The 13,456-nt window shown below is 34.7% G+C and overlaps 1 protein-coding gene across 2 annotated transcripts in view; it reads right to left on the reverse strand.

Annotated features, from left to right (window-relative positions):
• Positions 1–13,456, reverse strand: part of LOC306863272 (anion exchange protein 2-like) — a 42,624-nt gene that overhangs the window by 26,231 nt on the left and 2,937 nt on the right. The window contains exons 2-3 of one of the 2 annotated variants that reach the window (XM_079406514.1): positions 6,787–6,845; positions 293–461 (exon numbers count right to left, since the gene is read on the reverse strand). In XM_079406514.1, the coding sequence (XP_079262640.1) occupies positions 293–352 (60 nt within the window). In that variant the 5' untranslated portion in view covers positions 353–461; positions 6,787–6,845. Of the gene's footprint in view, positions 1–292; positions 462–6,786; positions 7,034–13,456 lie in introns of those variants that run through there. The other variant, XM_079406515.1, reaches the window with a different exon arrangement.

The raw sequence follows: 13,456 nt of genomic DNA on the forward strand, positions 1-13,456 counted from the left end.
TATATATATATATATATTATTTTATATAATTTTCTCAGTTTTTTTTTTCTTCTGCATTTTTTATCAAATAAATGCAGCCTTAGAGACAAAAAGAGACTTTTCAAAAAATCTAAAAAAATCCTTAATGATTATAATTTTTTGACTGGAAGTGTATATAAATTATAATTATTGTAGGTTTGTAACCACAATACTTGATTGAAAGGGGTGACTTTTAGTTTTTTACCACATAAAAGCTAGAAATAAAACATGAACATTTGCACAACTCTTTAAATCAATAAAGCAGTTGACTTACGTTGTGAACGACTGAAGCCACAGCATTGGTGAGTTCATCTGAAGCCACGGGGTCGCTCATGGTTGATGTCGGGACACTGCGGAGACGCTCAACAACAATCGGATCTGCACAGGCTTTAGCCTTTCTCTTTCTCACTGAGACTCAAGCAGGAGTTTATAGGCAGCATAACCTGCAAACAGTTTGAAACATTTAATAATTTCTTCATTGCCAATTACAACCTTTATATTACACCAGTCAAAAAAAGTTTACAGTGTGATTAAACAATTAGCTGCTTCATTTATAGCATAAATGGACTTAAACTACAACATAACAGCCACTCTCGTATCCAAAGACTGACAAAAACCAGATAAAGTTGCTACTGTAGGGACACACAGATAAGAGACTCATGCATGAAAATAACCATAAAATATTGGATGTGATGTAACAGTAGATAAAGATATGCTCATTTAATTGAATGCCATTCAAAGATCACAACAGTTCAAGAGTTGACTGAATAAGTTCAGCTTCATATTGAATTCAAGACAAAGTAGTAACACTTTAAGTAACGCTTCATATGTTAACATTAGAATTTACAATAAACAATGCTTCTACAGCATCTTAATTTCAATACTAAAACTTTTTTTTAAATCAAAATTATCATTTAACATTAATGTACACTAATAATTAATGTACAATAGTATTTTATTAACTAACATTAACAAATATTCATAAATGCTGTACAAATATACTTCTAATTATTCATATTAGGTAATGCGTATTTACTAATGAGACCTTTTTGATACACTACCTTGGCTTTAATACTCGCAAGTAACCAATTTTTAACTGCTAATAACTAGTACTTTGTGGAAGTAACCTTTGGTTTGATGCAGTAGTCTGTGCAAAAACACAATTGTTTGATTGTTGAGTTGAGGTTTGACCTCTATCTAGAACATTCAAGGACGTCAACACTCCTTTTTCCAAGTCTTTCTTTTGTTGATTCATCTATGCGTTTCCCATAGTTATCCTGCTGAAAGCAACAATTGTGAATCTAAGCTCTCTTGCAACAGAAGGTTGTGTGCCAAAACGTCTCAATATATGGAGCCATTTACCCTTTAGCCATCCTTATCCAGTTCCTGTTGAAGAGAAACTTCCTAAACAATATGATGCTCAAAGTTGAGGTCTTGCAACAAACGAGTAAAAGTTCTACCGTGGTCTTATTAGACCTTAATACGAACATCATCCCACGTTTTTAAAAGACTGAACATATATTCCAATCAAAATTACCCTTTTTATTGTGAGAAACATCTGTAACATTTCATAAAAGTAAATCAAATCAATAATATGCTGGATATAATGACTTAGCATTATCATCAAAAGATTTCTGAATGATAAAGGTAATCCAAGTAAGTGATAGTAATAAAGTAATCTCGAAATAACTTGACCTTACCTAAAGAGGAACATGACCAAAGCTATGGTAAAGTTAATGCAGTTGACTCTTATATGATAGGAGTCACATGTGTGTTCATTTGTGGGACCTGCCCAGTTACTCAACTTGGACGGCATCATTGCATTACCAAGTTCAAACCGCACCTTATTAAAAAAAATCCTCTTATTTTATATTCATCTTGCAACAGAGTTCAACTTGGTCACACTATCTTTAAGAGTTTTCTAAATATAGAGCGTGCTGTATTGTGATGTTGAAATGTCTTTAGATGTTAATTTTAGATATTTCTCTGTACAGGTACATCAGTTCGTTGGAAGGTCAACGATTCCAGCTGTTTTTTCGGACCAGTTGAGTTTATCAACTGCATGATTCAACAGCTCTGTGAGAGGCACATTAATCTAAATTTTGGGATATAAAGTTATACACTACATGTCCACATTTCTTAAATTTATGATACTTTGAGATATTTGACAGAGAAAATGGATTCACTCAAAAACAGATTCGTGGACCACAAAAACACAGTCATAAGGATAAATATTTTTAAATTGAATGCTGAATATATAAGCTTTCCATTGATGTATGGTTTGTTAGGACAGGACAATGTTTGGCTGAGATAGGCCTACAACTATTTAAAAATCTGCAATCTGAGAGTGCAAAAAAATCTAAATATTGAGAAAATCGCCTTTAAAGTTGTCCCAATGAAGTTCCTAGCAATGCATATTAGGGTCACATTTGTCCTTCATTTCACAAGCAAGGTGAAGAACAAATGGCTCATTTTCAAGTAGCTAGAAGATAAAGTCAGGATGATAAACCAACGATGCAAGATATTTTATAACAGCGATAAAAATAATAATTTCTCAAATTGTGGAAGCTCAAGTCATCATTGCATATATTCTGATACCAAATATCCTAATGATCAATGAAGCACATTTGCTATTAAAGGGGTCATATGACGTTGCTAAAAAGAACATTATTTGGTGTAATGCAACGTGTTTATGCGGTTTAAGGTATAAAAAAAACACATTATTTTCCACATACTGTACATTATTGTAGCTCCTCTATGCCCCGCCTTTCTGAAACGCGCTGATTTTTACAAAGCTCATCGTTCTGAGAAGCGAGGTGTGCTCTGATTGGCCAGATGTCCAGTGCGTTGTGATTGGCCGAAAACCTCAATCGTGAGACGGAATTGTTACGCACCCTTACTGTATTGTGATGTGAACAATTTACTACATATAGATGACTTAATTTTAATGAAAAATAACAAATGAAAAAATATATACTCATAATCTATGACAAAAGATACTCTAGTTTTATAAAAACCTAGTGAAACTTATTCACCTATAAAAGTGAATAAGTGTAGGACTAAATCTGGTAAAATGGTACACATTGCTCTTTGTATTGTTGTAAAATACATTCATGAAAAAACAAGTAAATACATTTATATATAAGTGAAGTGCAGTGACATACTGCCAAGTATGGTGACCCATACTCAGAATTCGTGCTCTGCATTTAACCCATCCAACGTGCACACACACAGCAGTGAACACACACACAGCAGTGAACACACACACACAGCAGTGAACACACACACACCGTGAACACACACACACCGTGAACACACACCCGGAGCAGTGGGCAGCCATTTATGCTGCGGCGCCCGGGGAGCAGTTGGGGGTTCGGTGCCTTGCTCAAGGGCACCTCAGTCGTGGTATTGAGGGTGGAGAGAGCGCTGGACATTCACTCCCCCCACCTACAATCCCTGCCGGCCCGAGACTCAAACCCGCAACCTTTGGATTACGAGTCCGACTCTCTAACCATTAGGCCACGACTTCCCCGACTATATATAAAAATAAATATTTGAATTTGGGTTGTAAATACAACTTAACCACTGATTTCTAGTTGTGTCCTCTTTTGGAAGCCCAAACAAAGTACTTTCGCTTTCACAAAGAAACACAGCGTCTCCAGGACATGGCGCCGGCGGCAGCAACAATACTACAGCGAGAATAATAGTCCCGCCCTCTTTCTTTGCATATACATTTGGGTGGTGTTGGAATGAAAATCTCCCCACATCGTGACGTAGACATGTGGGGGCGTGTATGAATGAGCCGTTTTAGGGGGGCGTGGTCGAGTCTTAACTTTGATAAAGAATATCCCTTTGGTTTTGAGACTTTAGTCTTTGCAACTTCGGGGATTTTATCTATGCACAAACAGCTGGTAACACTCCAAAAAGAAAGGAAAACTTGAAAATCGCATCATATGACCCATTTAAAAGCTGGAAATTACACTTTTGTGATCAGAAAGTAAATCTTATTTTAATGAAAAGTGTATTTTAAAGTATTTTAACATTTGGAAAATTAAACAGAAGTTTCTTTGTTTAAAAAAGGAAGCGCTTTTAAAACAGGAAGTATCTACAATTGCACAATGAAAGATAAGACAATCCCTTCTATGATCTTCAGCTTGCTGCTGTGTTGTTGTTGATCAAACACAACCTCCAGTGCTCAGTTGGTTTTAGGTGTGCATCTGCACAATATAAACCTCTATTTATAGTGTGCAAACTTCATCTTTATGCTGAAAAACACAGTTTTACTAAGAACATAGCTGCATATTTTCTTGTTCATTAATAAAGGAATCTTGTTGTTTGTTGTTGCTTCAATTTCCCTCTCTATTTCCTCCAGAGTTCAACTTGGTAACCACTTCTAACTGTTTTTGTCTACCACATACTTGCCATATCACCTTTGGTTTTGTACACCTTGAATGTGAACACAAAGGACTTTATCCTTTGAAATTCAAAGCATTAGAACTTGGCGGACATGGTCCAACTTGGTAAGAATAAAGAAAGTGGGATCAAATACAACTAATTTCTTGTCGGACAGGTATGCAATTCAAGTCTCTGTACATGTAACTTGTAGATTTTGTAATCTAAGTTAAGGTTATCCAACTTCAACTGGAATCCCTCGTCCTAAACACAGCTCAGGATCAAGCTTTCTCAGTTTTGAAAATCCTTTTGCTTTTGTGAAAGGCAAACAGGCTTATTGGATTATATTCAAGAATGTCTATAAAATATAATTTCAGACAAAGCAAAGGCGGCTAATAAAGATGCCATTCTGCAAATAGACATTCAATCACAATGCAGAAACCTCACTGGAAAAACATAAAACGCTCAATGACTGAGTAGCACAGCAAATATAGAATTCCTAGTTTACTACTGACCAAAGGTTCATCCACATGAAAGACATGCTTGTCAGTTGAATTTAAACCTCATACAGAAAACGTCAAAAAATTGGTTTGGATCAAGCATTATATGGTGTGGCCTAGTGGTTAAAGATCTGGGCTGGAAACCATAAGGTTGCAGGTTCAAAGCATTGACACGTGAGCTATAAACTTGGTGTTCATGATCAATTTTTGGATAATCAAGTCTAGAACTCTCATTTTCAAGTTTGTAAAAAATAATATTAACAAAAATAAAACCTGAAATGTACTTAGAAAAAAAATTGTACTTAGAATGGAAGTCTATGGGACTGCATTTTTATGTTGTTTTTCCGAAGTATAAATTATTAACTCAAATAGTCACAAGTTCATAGCAAAAGCCAATCAGATGTTTCTAATTGTGCACCTACTTGCACTTTTGAATCTTTTTCATTTATTAATTTATAAGGAATGTTCCAAAAAAAATGCTTGGGCATTTATTTTAAGATGCTTTGTTGCATAAAAAAAAAAAAAAAAAAAAAAAACTGTGCAACGAAATGGAAAAATGCAGACGTGTTTTGAAAAGTTGAAAAAAAAAAATTACATGATGCAGCAGATTGTGGCATGATGCTTGAGTTTTTAGGCCGAAGACGTTCATCTGAGTGTATGCCTAACTAGTCAACCTCACTAACAACTATTCAGCTATTGGATAACTAATCAATTAGTCGACCATTGTGAACCATCCCTATTATTCACTTATAGCAAAAGCTTTTACAGAAGTAACTTCACAATACAAATTGTGTGACTGTACCAAATATCAGTTCAGCACTAGCAGCCATCTACAAAACCATACTTAGTTTTGGACAAAAATCAAGTAATTTTTCATTTCAACTTATTGTTTAAATACAGCACAGTGCTAGACATTGGAGATACTTATTACTGTGAGATTAGTGATGTTTAATGACTTTATTAAACTCACAAGACACACCACACAGCCTCTGACCTCTACTACATGTCCGTTGATCATTTGATTCATTAGATCATTAACGCTCATTAAATTCAAGAGTTACTTGTGGGGAAAATAAAAGCACACACTAAATGATGACTGGGCGATATCAGTAAACCAGTGGACTTTTCACTGTTGACTTTGCAATGTCTAGTGATCCGTCATGATATGCTGACTATTTGAATTTCACTTCTAGATGCCAAATTATAAATTAATAGTACATTCTGTGTTGATACAAACACATCACTTAGACAAAAAGTTAGAGTAACAACAAAATAAAAACGCATTGAGCATTATGTACGTTCATGCCAAATTTCATTAAAACTCATAAACAAAGTGATCTTAAAGTTACCAAACCACATCTTTATCATTTTTAGACACTCTTAGAAAACATGATGCAAAAATCTTATCTAAAACTAAATTCTATTTGATCAATTGAGCTGATGAGTAAATGACCATCAATTGTTAAAAAAGAATTAAAATAGTCAATTAAAATGGAAAATCATAAAACAATTTGGTACGCTGCATCTGAACACATCAAGAAAAAAAGTCATATTCATAGAAAAATTAAAAAGCATACATACATTAAACATTATGTACATGTATGCAAAATTTCATAGTCACAAAAAAATATAAAATTTGGAGTTAAACTAGTAATTACTAAACCACATCCTTGTCATTTTTAGATACTCTTATAAAATGTTATGCAAAAAAAAAAAAACTGAATTGGTGATTGAATAGCCACCAATAATTAAAATAGCAACTGGTTAACCATGTAAAAATAGTCAATTAAATAGCATCTGATTTGCATGTTTAAATGCGTGTTTCAAAAAATGAAGTTAAACATAATGCAAAACCCAATGAAACATACTAACTTACCTCAATGTGCTTACTGCAGAGAAGCTGCCGCTGACATCTTAGTGTAAAGCCAACAGCCACTGTGTACAGAACGTCAGAGAGAGAGAGAGAGAGAGAGAGAGAGAGAGAGAGAGAGAGAGAGAGAGGGGGGGGAGAGAGGGAGAGAGGGAGAGAGACACACACACACACAGTTAGAGAGCAGAGTGAGAGCTTATAAAGCACTGTATATATCTGCAGTGTTTCCCTCACACACTCAAACACCAGCACTGATGGGTGAATCGCTTCCTCCGCCGGATTAGGTTTCCTCCCCTAGACCTCTGACGGCCGGCCATGTGACCGCTGCTCAGCAGTGAGTCAGCTATGTCACACACTCACACCTCACACCCATTAGTGTTTTAAATGACTAAAGGGATTTTAACAGTAAATGTGTCATGTGAGGAAATGTTAACCATGACAAGGACACTTGTAAGACATCATTCTATCCTTGAATTAAACAGCACTGACAGCAAACCAATTACAGCAGCTTCATTTATTTACCAATGGCTTACACCACACAGGCTTTTAGATATTCTTGTGTAACACTTGCTAAAGATGTTAAATTGTTTGTTTACTACAAGTTTGTTTACTAGAGTGAGGATTTTTTTTAATGCCTAATAACTAATATGTAGAACATTTGTATTTGTTTCTGCTTTTTGACACAATGAATTATTAAAAATTATTACATAATATTCATTAATCATTACTTTTTACATCATCATTATACATAACGATGATGATTAATAATATAATAATGTGATAAAATAATTACAGTATTATAATAATGATTATTGTTACTAATATAATTAAAAAATGACAACTAGTAATAATTATATCATAATGCAGTTGTTGTTATTAATATTAAAAATACTTAGTGAAAATACAACTGTTGTTTGTTGCAAACTTGTTTGATTTTCTTAGATGTCTGAAAACCAATGAAAACAGATTTTTATTTATCATTTTATTTCTGCTTTTGACTAACTAAATTAGAATTTTCATTTTTCGCATTATTACTCATGATGTTGATAAATAGTAATAATAATGTGATAAAATAATTTCCATTATTATTATTATTATTTTTGCAAACTTGCTTTTTGATTTTAACAATGCAGTACACCCTAACAATACACCCAAAAAAGATTAAAATAAGTAACTTTAGGGCTTAATATCAGTAGATACATGGGCACGTGCACAAAACATCTAAAACCTGAAACTCAAGCACTGTTTGAAGTTGCAAGTATTTGTTTGAACCAACAGCCGAGTGTGTGTAAAATGCACGTGTGTGTGTGTGTACCAGCATGAGTATGTGTCAGTGGGAGTCACATGGTCTTGGATCAGCCTAAAGGACCAGCCGCAGAGAATTAAAACTTTAGTCTGCTTCAAAGCTTGGGGTTTTTCCTCAATCCCAAAAAAAGCTTCAGGAACAGAGGAACTTGGACTGGTCAGTGACATCTTTGAGAGTATGGTTTAAGGCCAAGATGTCAATGCGTATCGGCACAATGTTATAAGTGGTACCACAGGGTTTTATACACAAGACCATTAAAAAAAACAGACTAAACGAGAATTCCTCAATGATTCCGGTGAATATCACTCCTGTGTCAAGACTGTCTCATTATAAATGTTAGTTAACGTCATTAACTCAAGATCATCAGCATGACAAACAGAGCGGTCTCCATTCATAACATTAGCGCTGTAACTCCCACAGCATAGGGTGAGCGAGTACTGAAACGTCTTGAGCAACAATCTGACTAATTTCTACTAGAATACCCCTACTGATCCATCATGCTACAGTGACTTAATAGTCCAGAGATGCACAGAAATGACAATTCTGGCCGATATTGATTAGCCAACTGATTTGACACAATTTGCATTGTTAAAAGCACTATACAAATAATATTGACTTGACTCGGCCAATAATTATGTTCACGTTATGGCCATGAACTAAAAAAACAGCCAATATTAGAACTCGGCAGTATTTTGTAGGCTATAAATAAGTCTAGAAAATAAAACTAAAATGAAAATGTTATTTTCATTAAAGCTGCAGTCCGTAAGTTTTTTTGTTCAAAATGAATACTAAGCGAGTACGTCATGAATCCATTTTCCAAATCGAGATTTTAGCTTATCCTGAATCACTACTGTACACCTATAATAAGTGATTACATTGGGACTATTTTAGAAGGCACCGCTGCGGAGCAGCCCAGTACCTGCATGATTTGTCATAGACATAAACAGAGAGAGGTAGCTCCGGCTACAATGTTCTTCCGCAAGACGCACGCAGTAGGGATGCTTCAATCCAATACTCTGTCGGACTCTCTTTTCTGCCGGATCGGGTGTTGGTCAGACAAGACCGATTCAAATCCAATATTGTGGGTATACTATGTGTTATTGTTACGCCCACGAAAGGCACAAAAACATTATAAAGCACCATAAAGTTTTCGTGAACTATATTTTAAGTGTTCTAAAGCCGTCCCATTGTTTAATGTGAAGTATATGACTATTTAAGTCATCCTCCATTCAGCATCATTTTCAGCATCATTACTCCAGTCTTTAGTGTCCCATGATCCTTCAGAAATCATTCTAATATACTGATTTATTATAAACTGTTCTGCTGCTTCATATTTATTTGGAACCTGCGTTTCTTTTTTCTTTGATTCTTTGATTAATAAAAAGTTTAAAAGAACAGCATTTATTCAAAATATAAATATTTTCTAACAATAGAAGTCTGTACTATCAATTTGATCCATTTAACACATCCTTGCTGAATAAAGTTTATTTAACTTTCTTTAAACTTTTTAAAAGTATCTTTAAAAAAAGAAATAAAAGAAATGCTGACCCCAAAATTTTGAATAGTTTATATTGTAACACAAAATCTCTATTTTGACTAAACACTTTTCTTTTTAACTTTTTTATATTTTAAAAATATCACAGGTCCCAAAAAATACAGTATATATATATATATATATATATATATATATATATATATATAAAAGCTATTAAGCAATTCCAACATTGATTAAAAATCAGCATATTAGAATGATTTCTAAAGGATGATGTGACACTGAAAATACTGCTTTGCTTCACAGGAATTAATTACATTTTAAAGTATATTAAAATAGAACACATTTATTTTAAATTGCAATAATATTTCACAATATTATTTAGTGAAATAATATTCAGTATTTTTATCAAATAGATACAGCCTTGATGAGCATAAAAAACTTCTTTAAAAAACTTTATTGATCCAAACTTTTGAACTGCAGTGTATTGTACAGTAAAAATGTTTTCTCATGTAACCTAAAATGTACATCGTTTAGTTACATCAAGGGTCAAATCAAATATAAATACCACATTAAATTGAAAAGTTACACACTTTTTTGTGTGCGTGCTGTACAGGTCTGGTAGAAATAATATTTTTGCTCAGGTGCCCGAAATGTCCGTAAAATAGAGAAACGTTTTGCTCAGCAAGAAAAAAAATTAGAGGGAACATTGCTCCCACGGGTCCTTAAATTTGATACAACTACATTGAAGAGTTTTTAAGGCCTTAGACAATTTTAAATGCGTTAAATGGATTTTCAAATTGCCTTAAATAGATTAAGAATTCTGCAGATACCTTGTAAATAGTCAAATAAAACTCTTTCCTTGATATTCATTGATATTTGTGTATTGAAAATGGTTTTGATTGACATTTATGGTCTTTATTTTATTTGGGCTAGTTAAATAAATTTTCGGGCTACCAAAATCTGAAGAGTACCTGCCTGAAGGGCTACCAGGGATTTTGAAATTTTGTGAGCCCTGTATATATATGTATATATAGACGAAGGAAGGAAGGGAAAAAAAGAAAGAATCGGACAGCAATAGAGTAAAGCTTTATTGTGCATCAAATAACATAACTGAGAATTGTGTAGAGATATAAATGGCAGGGGAATCCTAATCTCAGAGGGACCACCTGATGGACATTACATACAAAAATGACTGGAAAAACGGCAATCGCAATCTGATTGGCTGGCTGCTACATACTTTCCAGGGACTCAGGGTGGATGGGATTTTCTCAGACCGCAGGGAGTCTTGTTTACAAGAAACCAGGCCACTACAATTAGCACCTCAAAGGAATTACTAGTGACTGGATGTGCCAAAGTTTGTGAGGTTTGTGGTAAGACATCTGTAAAAGATACTGATGAATGGGACAACATAAAAACAAAGCATGTGATTTAATATTTAAAAATCATATGCATCAGATGCTCAAGATGATGTAAACAATGTATCATTTTGCACACCTGAGTTTCAATTTTTCGTGACGTATTGTCAAGTATGGTGACCCATACTCTGCGTTTAACCCATCCAAGTGCACACACACAAACACACAAATGTGTGTGCGCACACGCACACACACACACACACACACGCACCCGGGGAGCAATTGGGGGTTCGGTGCCTTGCTCAAGGGCACCTCAGTCGTGGTATTGAGGGTGGAGAGAGCGCTGTACATTCACTCCCCCCACCTACAATCCCTGCCGGCCGGGGACTCGAACCCGCAACCTTTCGATTACGAGTCCGACTCTCTAACCATTAGGCCACGACTTCCCCACAGGAAGGAATGGTTAATGGCCCAAATCATTAGATGATTTCTTTAGCTTTTCAGTTTTGTCCTGACTTGCATGTCTGAATTGCACAGGTTACGCAATTTCCTGTCAAAACAAAAGATTTGACAAATCTATCTTACATTTGACAAATTTAAAGATCTGGTAGTAAAAACAAACCCACAATTCAGCAACAAAATGAGTAAAAACCTGCTGAAAACAGCACATCCTTCACGGTTTTCCTGTCACCTTAACTTTTCATTGTCAGCAAACTGCTCTGGTCATGATAAACAGGGAAGTCAGTTCAGTTTAAGCAATCGCAGGAGAGTGTCAAAACCCTGCAAAGAAGAGCAATTGCAGAAACGCACATTGGCATGCATAATGCAAGATAGCAGTGGCAAAACGTGATTACATCAAAATACAGATGCCTCTCAATTGCACAGACAGAGGCGACAATATCCAAATCCACAAATAATGGAAGAATATGACTGTATTTCTCAGTGGCTATTCAAAACTGCAAACAAATCCAGTGAATTCACTCTCACGGTTGACTGTCCAATGCCACAGTCATGGTTCGCAGTTCTCCGTAACCAGATTTCACAGCAGCCTGGTACTTGGCTAGACTTGCCTTTGGCACAACAGTGTAAAGTTCTACATTGGAAATGTTTAAGTAACATCTCCATAGCCACAAACTGATGAACCACTAACACTGGGAACGTGAACTTGAATTGAGAAATATGCTTTATTGCTTCCAGAAACAAAGAGATTATGGAAAACGGGTTTCGCTATTTGAGAAAGGCTAGAAACACATCCACGCTCAATGTAGTAACAAAAACCAACGTCTCAATGCAACTGTTTTGGCACAAACTCTTTGTAAACTTTCAACAGACTTTGCACCGCAGTGAATCGTGACCCAGCTGTAATCAAAACAATGCCGTCGCAAGCCTCGCGAACACAGCATCTGGGTGAATTTATGAGAGTTACGAACTTCTGTAAGTAGTTACGCTTCCTAAGTTGTTTCCTGAGGGCTCAGTTTTCAATTGAGTGGAACATGAGATCTAAATTAAACAAAGAACTGGTGTAACGCCTCAAAATTAGCCTTAATCATAAGTTTAAAAGACACCTGATATACCCTCAATTCATTCCCAGTATACTTTGGAAAAGTAATACGCACTAATGACTAATATATCAGTTGATACTTAGTGATTCTAAAGCTAATAATTGTGGTTACTTGGTCAATGAACAGAGCATTAGTTGAAATAAAATAAAACACTAAAAAAGCATTTTATTTCAGCCATCAGTTACCAAAGCAACATTTCACATTTTCATTTAATATAACTTGAATTAAAAAGAAACCTAAAAACTATATAGACATTATATATATATTTTTTTTAATTAATAAAAAAAAAGTAAAATCTAATATCAATGACACTAAAATAACACTTTGCCAAATGTTTATAATAAAATTTAAGAAAATATTAAATAGGCCTAACACATTGTTTTCATTAACCTTGTTTTCAATTGTGAAAGACAAACATTCAGATGCTTTAAAAAAATAAAATTAAAAAGTACAGTAAAACTAGGCTAGTTATGGCTTATGAAGCCAATATGCAATGCTTTGTGTGATTGTGAGACTGAAATTCACAAAAAATTTGATATCAACAGAAATAGCAAATGTCAGCTGGGTAAACAAATCATTTTTATTTATTTATTTTTGACTATCTAACCTGTGAATTGGTTGATCCAGTTCACAGAATCAAACTGAATGATTTGTTTATGAATCTGAATCATGGATCTGGTGAAACTCAAAGCGGTTGCAGCAGTTAAAAGCTTGCTTGGTAGAAAATGTTCAGGGAAAATTTACTAATATTTCCACCTGTTTATCACAAAAAAATGTATAGGCTTCAAAAGACCTGAAATATTGATTCAGGTGAAGTATTTTAATGATGCTTTCATGTCATTTATGAAGCTTGAAGGCTTCCGTCCGGTTCATTGTGATTTCATGGAAATCAGACATCACATGTTCTCTTTTGTGTTCCATGGAGGGTGAGTAAATGACGTCTGAATTTACATTTTAG

Source organism: Barbus barbus, assembly GCF_936440315.1.
Source record: "Barbus barbus genome assembly, chromosome: 44".
NCBI classification, from domain to species: domain Eukaryota; kingdom Metazoa; phylum Chordata; class Actinopteri; order Cypriniformes; family Cyprinidae; genus Barbus; species Barbus barbus.